This window comes from Danio rerio, chromosome 2 (assembly GCF_049306965.1).
Source record: "Danio rerio strain Tuebingen ecotype United States chromosome 2, GRCz12tu, whole genome shotgun sequence".
Classification (NCBI taxonomy): domain Eukaryota; kingdom Metazoa; phylum Chordata; class Actinopteri; order Cypriniformes; family Danionidae; genus Danio; species Danio rerio.
The window spans coordinates 43915362-43931383 of record NC_133177.1 but is presented as its reverse complement, the minus strand read 5'-3'; the positions used below and the strand labels follow the sequence as shown (position 1 = coordinate 43931383).

The 16022-nt window shown below is 34.3% G+C and overlaps 1 protein-coding gene across 7 annotated transcripts in view; it reads left to right on the top strand.

Moving 5' to 3' along the window:
* The first annotated feature begins 477 nt into the window (after positions 1 to 477).
* Positions 478 to 16022, top strand: part of uggt1 (UDP-glucose glycoprotein glucosyltransferase 1) — a 55836-nt gene continuing 40291 nt past the window's right edge. For 2 of the 7 annotated variants that reach the window (XR_012387459.1, XM_021480334.3), the window contains exons 1-20: positions 478 to 527; positions 1341 to 1479; positions 1625 to 1704; positions 3410 to 3540; positions 3629 to 3741; positions 4190 to 4364; positions 4457 to 4553; positions 4662 to 4743; positions 4850 to 4950; positions 6721 to 6820; positions 8340 to 8400; positions 9188 to 9279; positions 10998 to 11148; positions 11378 to 11497; positions 11604 to 11689; positions 11981 to 12116; positions 13326 to 13457; positions 13645 to 13809; positions 14112 to 14232; positions 14784 to 14882. Coding sequence is in view for 6 of the 7 variants with exons in the window: in XM_021480334.3 (XP_021336009.3) it covers positions 491 to 527; positions 1341 to 1479; positions 1625 to 1704; positions 3410 to 3540; positions 3629 to 3741; positions 4190 to 4364; positions 4457 to 4553; positions 4662 to 4743; positions 4850 to 4950; positions 6721 to 6820; positions 8340 to 8400; positions 9188 to 9279; positions 10998 to 11148; positions 11378 to 11497; positions 11604 to 11689; positions 11981 to 12116; positions 13326 to 13457; positions 13645 to 13809; positions 14112 to 14232; positions 14784 to 14882 (2218 nt within the window). In the remaining variant the exon portion in view is untranslated. 7 annotated transcript variants of the gene reach the window in all.

Genomic DNA, 16022 nt, shown 5'->3' with positions numbered 1-16022 from the left:
CACTAGCCTAGATACCATATAAATTATGGGGGGCATTTACCCTTTCATAAGCAATTAATAAATTATTTAAATATAAAGGACGCACAAAAAGTCATCACACACAGTTGCGGGATGGAAATCAAATGAAAAGATGCTGCATTTTTTTTACCATGAGCTAAACGTATTATCGTTACATCCAGTTTCCATTCTCTCACGTTATATTAGAAACTCACGCGCTGTCTTGTTGAGCCAAAATGGCGCCTGTGAGGGATAAGCTGTCTAATGAATCGCCTGCGACAAAAAGCACTTAAGTAACACGTGTGTTTTCCCCCCTTAGCTAAATTCCTGACATATATTTTAATATGTTGCAAAATATTGCGTACTTGTATTTTTTTTTGAATATATAATATTAAAGATGATTTCTCGCATGCTTAATATTGTATTTCTAAAAAGGCACGGAGAAGAGGACCCACACATGAACCATAGCATGGGCCACTTATACCGTCCAAACATGGCAACTCACGAAGCAGATTCCGAAGCCGGTGTTGGTATGATTCCTCGCTTTTACCTCCTCATAATTCTGCCGCGTTGCATTTGTTGCAACAATAGTGTGTGTGAATACATCACTTCGAGCATTTTGCATCTGGGTTGAAGAAAAATGCATGCATCAGTCATGATTGCACAGTTATAAGTCCTATACTGCTAATTCGCTACTAAGAAAAGTGAGCTCATTTAAACTCTTCTTTCTATTTAAGAAGTATTTTATGGATGTTCTGTATTTGACAAAGACACGCTATAGTATTGAAACACCCTTTAATGTGTAAAACGTTTAGCAGTCGTTCGTTATGATTAAGTAGAGTAGATAATACGAAATCAGTTGCTTTACTGCATTTTAAGCGCCAGCTTCAGGTAATTAAAATTTCATTCATCCTAGTAAAAACCATGCTTTGAGAGAATTAGTTATAATGCAGGAAGTTAAAGAGAACCCGGAACTTGCGTTCGATAAGATCTCTGATTGGATGAAGCTAATCTCGATGTCCACGCTGAGCGCTCTGATTGGCTCAGAGTCAACTCGCGCTGTCCTCTCCAATCTGTCAAACGAAGTGAAATACAAACAAGCAGAAACGTATGAATGATATGCTCAATTACTGCGTTATTTACATGCCCTACGTTTGTATTTTTACGTCTTTATGTTTTATAGTGACGTATTTAATTCAGTAAAGTGAAAATAGGACTCTTTCAAAGTTTCTTTCACTTTCTTTTCCATATTTGAAGCGTTTACCTTCTTCAGCGTCTATGGCGTTATTGTAGTTACATTTCTCCTCTAGCAAAAACGCGACTAAACTGTCTCACTTTCTCAGGATTTTGTGGAAAGATGTGGCTGTTTTGTGCTGCACTGCTGGCTCTGGGCTCTGTCGACTCTGTCAATGGGGACTCAAAAGCAGTTACAACGACACTGACTACTAAATGGCCCTCGACACCTCTCCTGTTGGAAGCCAGGTTAGCTTCAATGCACGTTGCATGACCAAACAATGTTTACCTCCACATTATATGATGCCATAATATTCTACAGTTTGTTCCCTGCGTAAGACATTCAGGACAGGCTACAGTTTGCAAACAGTATAAGATGATTTGTACTTTACAGCGAGTTCCTTGCCGAGGAGAGTCAGGACAAGTTCTGGGCCTTTGTGGAAGCCAACCAGAACATTGAGAATGATCATGATGGTAATATTTGATCTTTTCATTTCATATTTTAGACATGCTGATGCCTGTCAGTATGATATTTGTTATGCTGTTATTACTCTAATGTGTAAAATGTTGTGTGTTTAATTGCATAATTTTCTGTGTAGTAAGTTAATATTATATGGGCTGCATTTATTTATTGCAGATCATTTGCAACAATCTTAATTTAACTTTATTTATTTTACTCATTTATTTTATGGTTAAGATTTGCAGCGTTTTTGCTTGGTGGAATTATATGGATGCAGTGTTTGCACTGAAGATTCATTCTTTCATGCTTTAATGCAAGAAACACACATTTATGCAATTTAAAAAAAATACTTTAAATAGAATGCATAATATAATACAAGGACCTTTTCAAAGTATGTCTGATAATATTATTTCTTCAGGAGAAAGTCTTTTTTTCCAGCTAGAATAAAAGCAGTTTTTCATTTCTTAAAAAAAAACATTTTAGAGGCAAAATTATTAGCCCCTTTAAGCTAGTTTTTCTCGATAGTCTACAGAACAAACTATGCTTAGAAATGTGTTGAAAAAAACTTCGCTCAGTTAAATAGAATTTTTAAATTATTATAAATAATTATAAATTATAATTATTATAAATTTATTATAAATAAATAAGAAACATGCTCCTCTGTAGCGTTAATGTATCATGCAAGGAAAGTGATTAAATCAAATTATAGTCTTGCATATGCAAATGTGTAGTTTATATTTAAAATATTCTTTGTTTTCACAACAGAAATTTGCAGCGATTGTGCAAACATATACACCATGTTCATCTAAATGTCGCTCTCAGCACTTGGATGGCACCTGGATGTTTATTTTAGGTTTATTATTATGTGTTCAAACCTTTAATGAGTTTCTTCTTCTGTTGAAAAAAAAAAAGATATTTATAAGAATGTTGGAAATTGTTAACTGCTGGCATCAATATTAGAAAAAGAAGGGCTTCCATTTTTCAAAATATCTTCTTATGTTTTCAACAGAAGAAAAAACTCAAAAAGGTTTGGGAAAAAGTGGAGAGGTAAGGGTGCTTTCACACTAGCACTTTTGGTCCACACCTAAGTTCGTTTGATGTCAGAGTACAGTACGCTTAGCTAGTTTGAATGTGTCTTCTGAACTTGGGTGTGCACCAGTGAATTGTACCCTAGTCCGCCTGAAAGAGGTGGTCTGGGGTACAGTTCACGCAAACTCTGCAATCGTACCAGCGGGCTTGAGCCAGGGCAATCACAGTGATAATGTCTGCTTGACTTCTTAAAAATAGCTTCTGCAGACATTACGTCATGTTCTGAACATTTAAAATATTTTGTGGTAGATGGACGCGCGTCGGCGGTTCATTTCGCTGTGGCAACCCTGGATAAATAAAGGGACTAAGCCAAAAAGAAAATGAATGAATGAACGCGAATCGCTTTCTATATGTCCAAAACCAAAAGACTCAGTTAAAGCAGAATGTGCTTACGTCTTTCTATTTTGGCGCTTTGCTTTTGTGTTCGTCACCTAACAACAGCCGAACACACTCCAGAAGCTCGATGATGCAAGCGTACCAGGGTTCAGGAGAAAAAAAAAGTCGAAAGAATGCTGAAAGAATTTTATGAGCGTTTTTGAGTAAACTATCTTTGTTTATAGTGAATTAAAATAGTTGCTCTTGAAATGCATTTAGCCAGTCAGATTACAGGACTCTTTCTCTATATTTCAGACACGGATCAGGCTTACTATGACCTGATCCTGAAGAGAGCTGGTGAGCTGCTGAGCCCAGTGCAGTTAAACCTGCTGAAGTTCTCCTTATCTCTGAGGGCTTACTCATCCACCATCCATTCTTTCCAGCAGGTGAGGGTGGCTGTTTAATGTAATGTAAACCAATATCTGGAGAGAACCTGTTTGTCATGTCCTTAAATCTTGCTGTTTGTTTATGCAGATTGCATCCAATGAGCCTCCTCCATCTGGCTGTAAAGCATTCTTTAATGTACACGGACAGAAATCTTGTGATTCTGAAAGACTACAAGGCATGCTGGACAATGCCTTAGAACGGTGAGTAGCAACAAGGTAATCTGTAGCCTGTCATACAGTATTATTCTATACTATAATTTATTATTTGCTTATTTCTTAAATTCCTAATATGTATATATTCCCATAATAAGTAGCCTTTTATCCAGTATTATACTATATATATATATATATATATATATATATATATATATATATATATATATATATATATATATTCTCAGTATGTTTATTCTTCTAATTAGTAAGCCTGTTGGAATGATGTCTGACATCAAATGACATCTTTAAATGACTTGTCTCTTGGGTATGCTTGAAAATATTGTTAATTAGTGTAGACTTGTATAGAAAGTAGAGACCCAATTTACTGCAGTGATATAAAAAATGAACTGGTGTGATGTCATTTCAAACATAAAAAACATTTAATTTGGAGTTTATTTCAGGGAATAATATCCAAAATGCATTTTCGTTTCAGGCCAAAGCCAAACCTGTTCAAAGGTGATCACAGATACCATTCAGCCAATCCTGATGCACCAGTTGTGATTTTGTACGCTGAAATGGGCACCAAAGAATTCTCCAGACTCCATCAACTGATGCTTTCAAAAGCCAACAAGGGCATGATCACTTATGTTCTGCGGCACTTTCTTGCTGTAAGAAGTAAAACTGCTATTATTTTAGTCAATATAAAAGTGTATTTTCATCTTAATACGAATCTCTTCCGCATATTGTGTCATCCATGCAGAGCCCAAGTAAAAGTAAAGTACACCTGTCTGGATATGGAGTGGAACTGGCCATCAAAAACCAGGAGTACAAAGCCAAAGACGACACACAAGTTCAGGGTATGATATCAGCCAGATTTCTTTTTTTATTGTGGCTTAAAATTACTGTTTTAAAGATATTCCTAAATGTAGCAAACTTATTAATGTTTTTTCTTTTGCTTTTTACAGCTGGCGCTGATGCAAATGCAACGGTAATAGGTGAAAATGATCCGGTGGATGAAGTGCAGGGCTTTCTTTTTGGCAAACTCAAGTAATTAAAAGGCTCATGCTTATTTAAGAGTACTCTCCACTGACTAACATGCACACTAATGTTTGAGATTATGTTTGACAGCAGCACATACTGTTGAATTTTACAGAACCATTTACCCTGAACTTAAGGAACAGCTGAAGGAGCTCCGGAAGCATTTGATAGAGAGTACCAATGAAATGGCTCCACTCAAAGTCTGGCAAATGCAAGGTGGGTGTTTCTGAACTGTTGACATCTATAAAATTCACATTTAATTCCTTCTCATTCGCTTTAGTGGCCTGTTGCATGAACTGAATACTTGAGTTGCAGAGTAGGTTTTGAGTTGATAAACCACACCAATCCAACCTAGTTAAGATCTGATTCGGTGGCTTCAAAACACTCATTATGAACATTCTCTGTTAACTCTGGGTTTAATATAGAATTTACAATTGGTTCTGGAGTGCGTGCAGCCTGAAGGATGACACATGCAGGAAACAGCCAGCCACACAAAGCATAAAGCATGTCGGTTTGATCAATTTCTTTTGGGAGCGCCAGCATAATTCACTTTTCTGTTGATTTATATAAGGAGATAACATTATAAAATATTTATTTATTTTATTTTATTTATTTATTTAAATTTATTTTTAAAATTATACATTTTTATTTATTTTTATTTATTTATTTTTATTTATTTAAAGGATTTACAAAATGGGAAACACTTATCTTGCGAAAGGTTTAGTAGGCAATAAACTAATTTATTTGTGAATATTTAATCTTTTTTTGAGATTTGAATAAAAAATAATAATATTAAGCATCCATTTAAATGTAATATAACAAATAAAGTATCAAAAGTTGGCCAATTTTGACAAAAAAAAGATGCTTTCACTGTAAATAGTGTTCATTTTGAGGAAAAAAAGGATGACATTGCTTTGTCAGATGTGTGTACATGTCAATTTGTTTATAACTCATTGAATCAGTGTTGGTTTGCGGCCTTCAGACTAGGATAAAACCATACTATAAGGTACTATGGCTAGTTTGAGTCTGAAACCTAAACAAAAACCTACCTGGGTAATAATAATAAAAAAAGAGAGACCGGATTCATGCCACATTTTTGCCAGTCTAATCAAAAGTGGACAATGCCCAACACGACATATACAAGTTATATACAGGGTCTATAATGCAGTACAAACAAGTATATACAGGGTCTAAAATGTTTTGACCTTGTCCACTGTCTACCACATTGAGAGGTGGTCAAAAATGCATTTAATCAGCGTAACACAAATCAAATCAATCAAATCAGATATGATTTAATGCATTTGATTGGCCAGAAAAAGAGAGTGCTTGTTATCTGGCTGCTTATCCAATGTATTATTTATTATGGAAAGTTTTATGAGAAAGCAAACCAAAAGCAGCTATTCATATTGTGCTGCTTTGCCCCAGAAGTTGAAATCATAGTTGCCATCAAATCCTTTTTAATTGCTTGCTTCCTTACCAGCTCTTAAGGCACATAAGAAGACTTAATTAGTTCAGAAATACTTTATTTTTTTATTATTATTTTTTAAAGTCTTTCTTACCAATATTTGGCACCCCCTTATAATAATACTTCAAGGCTTTTCAAACTCAGTACCTGTGACTAAGGGAGCACTTGGGTAGCACAATACTCATTCTGACGGTATGCAAGCGTTGTTAATTAGCTTTGGTTCTGCTGGCCTTGTGTGGTTGTCAAACATAGCTCCCTCTAGCCCAGAGCTCATTACTGCTCTATCAAGGTAAACTCATCAGAGACTAGTCACATTTAGCAAAACCTCTGAGCACACACACACGCAGAGTTGAACACACTTTTCCCTGTGGTGCAGAAAAAAAGCTTTGCCACATCAAATTCATAATATGTTATATTGGTAAAATCAGCATACCGTATACAGGTCATGGCTATTTCAATTTCAGTATTTCAAGAGCAGAAATGTAAGTTAGGATAACGTGTTCTTTATTGTCCTCCTCAAGATCTCAGCTTTCAGACTGCTGCTCGTATCCTGGCAGCTCCCTCTGTGGATGCTCTCAATGTCATGAAGGATTTGAGCCAAAACTTTCCCACCAAAGCCAGGTAAATGGCCATTCATTACAAACATGAATATGATTGTCTAAACCACACACGATAAAGCAGCAGTACATATGATGTTGACAAAAAGTCCTGCTTCACATAGCTTTGTCATATATTTAACTTGTAAAGATTTAGTTCACCCCAAAATAAAGATTCTGTCATCAGTTTCTCACACTCTTCATGTTTCAAACACTTAAAGAATGTGTTTCCAAATACAAGTTAATTATTTTGATTAAACATTCTGATCCTCCAGTGAAAAACACTAAAAGCTTTAAATTAACTATGGTATAGAAATTAATAAAACAGTCAGGCAGTAACTCACTCACGCCCAGGCCCGGCGCCAGGATGTCATAACTGAGGGGGTATTTTAGTCCCATTGGGGGGCAATAGACCTGGTGAATGATTTTGGTCCCTCTTGTTCCTTTCATTTAGGCTATTTATTCACTTATTTAATATTACTTTGGCAGTAATAATCTTTTTTTATAGTAATAATAATATGCACAGTTTTGCTGTTACAGATTTTATCACTAAAGTTTAAACAATGATACCGTTTACATAAATGACATATCATGGCTTCAGCACCAAACAAGTGGTTTAAATTATATTTTATTCTCCTTATTTCTTTCCACTTTATTTAAAATAATATAATAGCTTACAGGTAAAGGTAAAAATAAAGAGTTATGTTAGGCTATCATAAGTCTAGGTGAATAAACTTTCAATGGAAAGACTGAAATCTCTTAGTTTTGATTTAAAAGGTTCTAATTTTTTTCCCCAAATGAAATTCGATGTGACATGATATGAGTAAATAAAAACACAATTTTAATTTTCAACCCTTTAATTTGTTCTGTTCGGCTGAGATTTTATAACTTTATAACCAGGAATGAAATATCATGTTTAGTATAAGATGTGGTGTGATATTTCACTTCACTTTTTTTCCTCCTGTTTATTGTTTTATTCCTATTTGCACTTGTAGTTTTGCATTTTCGTTTCCAAGTCATCAGAAAGTTTATCCTTAGTGGATGTTTTAGCATTCCTAGGTTTAGTTAACACTTAAAGGCGGAAAATGACTTGTCAGCAGTTCTATTGCAAAATAAAATGTTTTATTTGGTCCAGACAGTGGAGCTAAAATTTCTTCTTTTTTTTTTTTCAATAGTTAGCAAATATATTTTAAATGTGTGGCTCACACTAAAATGCAATTTTGTTCAAGTGATCCTTGACATCATGAAGTATAATTTGTGCTCATACATCACCTATAGCAATTAACTGCAGCTCTTACTCATCCTGTATTTTTATACTCATTTATTTTTTAAAGCCTTATGTCTGAATGCAGACGCGCATGACGTCGATGAAAGCAATCTCATCGCCATCTAGTTAAACAGCACTGATTAAAAAAAAGTCAGTGCAGACATTTTTATGCAGATGATAGTAGCCGTGCATTCAAGGTTGGAATATAATGCATCACTGTGATGAACTAATGAATCATTCTCAGTTTCACCGCTCACATTTCTCTCTCCTCTCTCAGGTCCATAACAAAAACGGTGGTTAATTCGGAGATCCGTAAGGAGATTGAGGAGAATCAAAAGGTGAGGGCCACTATTGTCCTTTTTTATCGTCTTTTTTCCTAAAATTGTGGCGTCAGCAGGTATTCTCATTCACTACAGTTTTTTTTTTTTTGTCTGCTCCGCTGAGATAGTGGACTCAAAAAAAGAAGCCCAGTCAAGTCTTTGTTTTAGCCTCATAATTCACCAAGAAAAGTCTTCTCCTTTTTCATGTCTGAAATGAAAGGACATCAGTTGCAAAGTATATGAAGGTAGAAAGGATCTTCAATCTTCTACACTCCGCTGCTTGTTTTCTTCTCGTTCTTTTATATCGTAATGCGCGTAAACACTATTGTTTTGTCACTGAAAAGGAAATGAATGAAGTAATTGCATCAAATTCGGTTTAAACGTGACTTCGGTCATTTCCTTTCTGTGATTAAAGCTTTTTCTTACTGTTCGTAATGAGGACGGGTAACGGACGTGCTCCTCATTCCTCACTGTAATTGCACACTGGGAAACATGACGAATAGAGGCTCTTTAAGGTTCCCTAACGAGCTCCCTCGCTCTAATACATGTGCCTTTAGCGAATAACAAACATGAGGGCCACGGATAAAAGCATGAATATATAGAGTGGAAATGGCCCGAGGCTCAAAAGGGTGTTTGAATTATAGATCATATTGAGCATCTCTTTCAACTTCTGTTCTGCTTTATGAAGTGACAGAAACATATGTTTTATCCGGGGATTAGTAAGCCAAAGGGCTCAGGGAGGTTACTTTAAAGCTGGTAATGAGTGTGTCGTACCTAATGTCTCACGTTCTCATGTCTCTTCTAGTATTTTAAGGGGACTTTAGGGCTACAGCCTGGAGACTCAGCTCTGTTCATCAATGGACTCCATATTGACTTGGATGTGCAGGATATTTTCAGGTGAACAATGGATTACATTTAAAATATATATTATATTATATTATATTATATTATATTATATTATATTATATTATATTATATTATATTATATTATATTATATTATATTATATTTTGATTATTATATTTTGATTATTATATTTTGATTATTATATTGTAATATATATTTTTATTTTACATTATATTTAAATATTATATTATAATCTGATTTTTATGATTAAATTATTATAATTATTTTGTTTCATTTGGTTATTATATTAAATTATATTTGACTATTATATTACTTTTATAGTATATTAGATTGTTTTGTTTTTTATTATATTACATTATATTAGATTGTTATATTATATTTGATTATTATATTGATTTATTTTATAATGATTTTTTTATTGCAATTTTAAAAATAATATATCATCACAATACATGTACAGTAATTTTTAAATTATATTTTTATTTTTACTCTTTTATATGAATGTATTTGTAGCAACAATATAAATATTTGCAATAATAAATGTAAAAAAGTCACTTTATATAACTAGAAACTTGTGATTATTTGTTAAAGTACAAATATTAAAAATGGTTAAACAGTTGTTTAAGTATCATTTATGGATATCAACGTTGATAGCAATTATACTTAATTTTTTTTGGATCTAGTTTATTTAGGTTTTTTTATGAATAGAAAATTTCAAAGCATTAGTTATTTGAAACAGCCTTTTGGTCAGTTTAAGATATTTTCGCACAGTAAAACAAGCTTCTTAAAAAAAATACCCAAAACTTTAGAAAGGTATATTTGTGTGTGTCATGCAATAAATAATTGTAATTTAATATTGCTTTTATTTTGATTAATCTGATCCGAAATAGAAATTTGTTTTGTCATAATATATATGCGTGTGTGTGTGTTTGTATTTTTTATTTATTTATTTATTTATTTATTTATTTATTTATTTATTTATTTATTTATTTATTTATTATACATTATGCACAGCAAAAACTTAGAAACAAAACTATACAAAAATATTTTGGAACAGCTGTTTAAATGTGCATATATACAGTTAGGTTCATAAATATTTGGAAATTGACACTATTCTAACATTTTTGGCTCTATAAATCAACAATGTTGATTTGTATTGGTTACAAATTCTTTGCAGGCAATTACAGCCTAAAGTCTGGAACACATAGACACCTGATGGGTTTGTTTTGTTTTTTCAGCCTAATGATGGCTTGCTTGACTTTTAGTGACAGCTATTTGGATCTAATCTTGAGAGTTGACAGTAACAAATTCCATGCAAATAGCACACTTGAAATAACTCTGGACTTTTAATCTGCTCATTGTAATTGAGATAATGAGGGAATAACACACATGGCCGTGGAACAGCTAAGAAGCCAATTGTCCAATTACTTTGGACAAGTAAGAGACACATGCAAAGTGTTGTAATTCCTACAGCGTTCACCTGATTTGCCTGTAAATACCATCTAAATAAAGCTGGCAGTCTGCAGTTAAAGCACATGTTAGTTTAATTTCAAATCCATTGTGTTGGTGTATAGAGCCAAAAATGTAAGAATCGTGTCTATATCCAAATAGTTGTGGACCTAAATGCAATTTGTCATTTGTTTTAAATGCAATTAATTGTGATTCATTTTTTCCCAACACTAAGGTATATATCGATGCATGTTTTGATCTGACATGGTTTAACTCTGTATGCTGTTTGCTGCTTTGCAGTGTTTTTGATGTGTTGAGGAATGAGGCAAGGGTCATGGAGGGTCTGCGTAGTCTGCTCATAGAAACGCCATACATCCACGACATCCTCAAACTCAACGTTCAGCCTTCAGACTCTGACTATGCCGTAGACATCCGCAACCCTGCTGTTCACGTGAGCTACTATGAGCCAATGCTTTTATTTATTTGTGTTTTCTGACAGTTCTCAGCAATTAAGTTTTCTGTACCAGTGGTAAATGTACTGTTAGTATTGGCCTGAACGCTTTTGTAAAATAGATTTTTTTCTTTCCTGGTAAAATAAAGGCTATAATAATAATGATGATGATGAAATTAATAATAATGATAATTGAGAGAGAATAATTCCCATTTTTCTCTTTCATCAGTGGATTAATAACCTGGAGACAGACGGCAGATATGCTTCCTGGCCCTCTAATGTGCAAGAACTGCTGCGGCCCACTTTTCCTGGAGTCATTCGACAGATCCGGAAGAACTTCCATAATCTGGTAAGGACTGCAGGTGGTGTGTTAACATGCAGTTCCATTTAGAAATCACACCATAAACCCCACAAACATCTAAATTCTGCAAATCATTTGTGCGTGTATTTGACAGGTGATGATTCTGGATCCGACCCATGAGAACACGGCTGAGCTGCTCGGAGTGGCAGAGATGTTTTACAGCAACAACATCCCACTCAGGTCAGTCTGAAAATAGACCGAATGTTATTACAAGAACATGATTAATGTTTCAGTTGTGTTCAAGTCAGAGCTGTGGCACAGTGGTATCACATATACGTAGGAGTTGTGGTTCTCCCTTAGGAAAGCTGGTTCAAATGTGGTCAATTACAGATGTCATTCTCATCCCTTCGACAATTTTTTTTCTTGTACCTACTTCTTTATAATAATAAAAAAAAATCACTGTCTTGGCCGTCCTGAAGGTTATTGTTATTGTTGATTGTAAAATCTGTATCTGTTTCTATCTCTCTGCAGGATTGGCGTGGTGTTTGTGGTGAACGATTCTGATGATGTTGATGGGATGCAAGATCCTGGTGTGGCTCTTCTTCGAGCTTTCAACTATATAGCTGATGACGTGGACGGCCAAATGGCCTTCGATGCTGTCATATCAGTAAGAAAACATTGAAGTGATTTGTTCAAAAATATTCGTTCATTCAGTAACAAACAAGTGAACTTTTTATAAGACATTTAATCATCCATTTAAGTGATTTGTTAAAAAATACTGATTCATACAGTTATGCAGCAAGGCAAGTAAGTAGTTTATAGTATTCATTAAATTAATTACATATTTTTAGATGTACTTTTGTGTCTGATTTGAGCTAAAAAAGTTTGGCCAACTCTAAAGTAATTATATCATATTAGACAAATCTAGTAAAGTTTTAAAATTCAATAACAGCACTGGATCTCTTAATTAAGGAAAGATTTATATGATTTGTGGATCAATTGGTACCAGGCCACACAAGAAATCATTAATTATTTCTATTTTATTTATTATTTGAGTCTGAAGGGTCTTTTATTTTGAAAAATCCTTTAATTTAAAAAAATTACCTTATTCTCTTGCTTCACCTAAAACCAGCAAAACGATTATGAAACAGACGTCTTCGGAAAGTTTCATTGCCAAGAGGAAAAGGCCTAGTTAAGGACCCACTCAAGTTTTTGTTTTCAATGGAGGTGCACGCAAGCGACGTGATGCTTTTGTGGTTTCCTGACGGACACAGTTGAATGAATGCCGCAAAGAGCGCACCACAAGTCACATAACAAGATCTGACCGTTCAGCTTGCAAAGAATATACCTGTTTCGGTAGACTAATTGTCTTATACAAACACGTAACAGCCAAACACTGCAGTGCTTTGTGATTTTGTCCATAAATAAAACTTGTAACAGAGTGACAGCTTGTCATCCTTTGAGAAAACAATTGATGGTCGCCTAGCAATCTGCTCTGCGGTAAAATTGTCAAACGTTCACCGGTCCGCGGTGATAAAAAGGTTGAGGACTGCTGATCTATATGACTTGCTGTTGCTATCCAGAATTTGGTGGAACTGGAGCAATAAGGGTCCTCATTGTAAAGACTGCTTGATTGGATGCAATTAGTATAGATAGGATGAATTATCAATGCATCTATTCTGTTTTGCTTTGTTTTTCACCCCAAAAAAGAGTGTAACTGCATAAGGATTTATTTATTTAATATTTTATTTCTATTTATAATATTTAAGATTTATTTAATATTAATTTATATATTTTTTTATATAATATTTTATTTTAATTTAATATTTTTTGTTTAAATTTTCAAATTTGTGTTTTTATTTTTATTTCTCCCCAGATAATGAATAGGATTCCCAGTGGAGACAAACTGAAGGTGGAGCATGTGGTGGGTGTGTTGGAGAAGAGATATCCATATGTAGAGATCAGCAGCATCTTGGGCCCTGACTCTGCTTACGACAACAACAGAAAAGTGAGTTTTTATTTTCTTTCTTTCTTTTTTTTTCAAGCTATTGTTTGAGCTTTGAACATTTCAGCAGTGCCTCCTCCCAGGTCATGTTTTAGCCTGAAAGAGACACAATATAGAGGATGTGTTAATGTTTATATGTCTCCGAGTAACTATCAGCTTTATTGAGGTCATATCTTTTCTTTCTCCACAGGAGGGAAAGGCATATTATGAGCAGACTGGTGTTGGCCCTCTGCCAGTGGTGTTGTATAATGGTATGCCTTTACAGCGTGAGCAGTTAGACCCTGATGAACTTGAAACGGTCGTCATGCACAAGATCTTGGAGACCACCAGCTTTTTTCAGCGCACTGTCTATCTGGTGAGAATGACACGTCTGTCACCAGGGGTGTCCTCTTTGGTCAACATTTTTGAGTGGCAATACATTATAAAATTTCACTGCAGCCAAAAAAAGGCTAAATCCTACTGACAACTGGCTAGACTTATCTGAACGAATGAATGATTGAAAATAATATAGCATTTGGGATATTTGAAAAAAAAAATGAATGAAAACTCTCACAAGTGTTTTTAGAATGTATTTATCTACCAGTGTGTTTATATTTATTATTTCAGTTTGGTCTTATTTCTTGTCATCCAAAATGCTTCTTGTGCATTCTTTTTCAGGGTGAGCTGAACAGTGATCATGACGTGGTGGATTATATCATGAATCAGCCCAACGTGGTCCCTCGAATCAATTCCAGAATCCTGAGCACCAGCAGGAATTATCTGGACCTTTCCGCCACCAGTGAGTTTTTGAGTTCTGACTGTATTCATTAAGCAAAATGTCTCCTGAATATTTTGCCGCTCTCTGGCTCTTTTTCTGTTGAATCATAAGCAGCCTTTCTTTCTGTAAACTAGCTAGTTTGAGATATACAACACGTATGTAGACTCTCGGGAATGAATATTTGCCTCATTGTGAATTCTGTGCTAAATGTCTTGTTTGTTCTTGAAAGCCCATTTATTTACAAAGACGTACAAATGAGACTGCGGCAATGATATTCATAAACTGCTTTATTTTTTTTTTTGCGAGGAATACGAAACTGAATTTTAATAGCATTTGAATAGCATATTTGCAGTCTTTCAGGAAGCTGAGCAAAAGGCCCATTTCAGACTGAACTTAAATAGCAGTCAATGTTCACAAATAGCTGTGTTCGAAATGACTTCGCTCGGATTCAATTATGAATGCGAATGTGCCTCTTACCGAGAACAAAGGATGACCCTATTTTCATTTTCTCCTCAAGTGTTTGCCATCACCTGACCTCCAAAAAAAATAAAAACAAGTTGTTTCTTTTCCAGATAATCATTTTATTGACGAATATGCACGTTTCCTGTTTTTGGATGCCAAAGACAAGAATGCAGCGGTGGCCAACAGTATGAATTACATGACAAAGAAAGGTAAGGTATTTTGCTGGTGTTGGTCTCAATGTATTCCTCCATCCTGCTGCTCATCTATACAACATGACCAGTGGAGAGTTTTTTTTGTTTTTTTTTCTGGGGGGCTTTTAATGAAGTCTGTCATTGTTTACTTTAGTCTAATCTATATTAAAAGCCAGGTGCACACTGCAGTTTTGCTTCTTTAACTTCGGCATACAAAATGTGAATTCTAATGGGGTTTCTTTGAATCATATGTCCACACATGATACAAGTGAGTTTATATGAAAATCATTTGGATGCAGTGAGAATTAACGTGGCTTTATGACCTAATAAATTCCAAAGCTTGAAATTCTGCGCAAAAAATGGAAAAAGACATTGCTTTCAGAATCATTTTTTTGTCTTTCTCTTTCTCTTACTACTGGCTTATTACCTGCGTATTATTAAGTTATTAACTGTTTATAAGCACTTTTACAAATAACAATCACAAATTACCATTTTTCTCCAACATTCAAAATAAACCGATTGTTAAATTTTATGAAAACAAGTAGATTTTTGTAGATCTTGCAAAAAAAATTCCTAAAACAAAACAGTCACTTTTAAGCCATCACCATCATTTATAAATCAACAATCAAACACACAGTATTAGTTTAGTACACAAAATTATAATATTGTGTTTGCCATTTGTTCAAACAACTTATTTTTTAAATGAGCTGAACCAACACGCTGTAGCGAATTAGCTCAAAGGTAATCGAATATTCACTTGAATGGGGCTTCAAAAGAATAGACTCTTTAAATCCAGATGAACGAATCGTCCAGCGATTATTCAAATGGACTGTTGACTTTAATTACTGCTATTGTCATCAAAATAAAAACCCATTTATGTTTAAGCAAGGTAGCAAGATCGAAGTTTAAAACATTCAATTTATAAATATGCAAAGGCACTTTTATTTATACAAAATGACACTTTATTGACTAACAGAAACTAACACCTAACACAAACACACATTCATACAAGTGTAGAGAAGAGTAAAGAAAGTAAAATAAATCAAAAATAATCTATTTAACCCCTTTATTGTCTCTTTGGGGTTGCATTATTTTACACCAGTTCAGTGGTAGTCTGGAAGTGTTACTTGTGTTTCATTTTTGATGTGGAGAACTCCC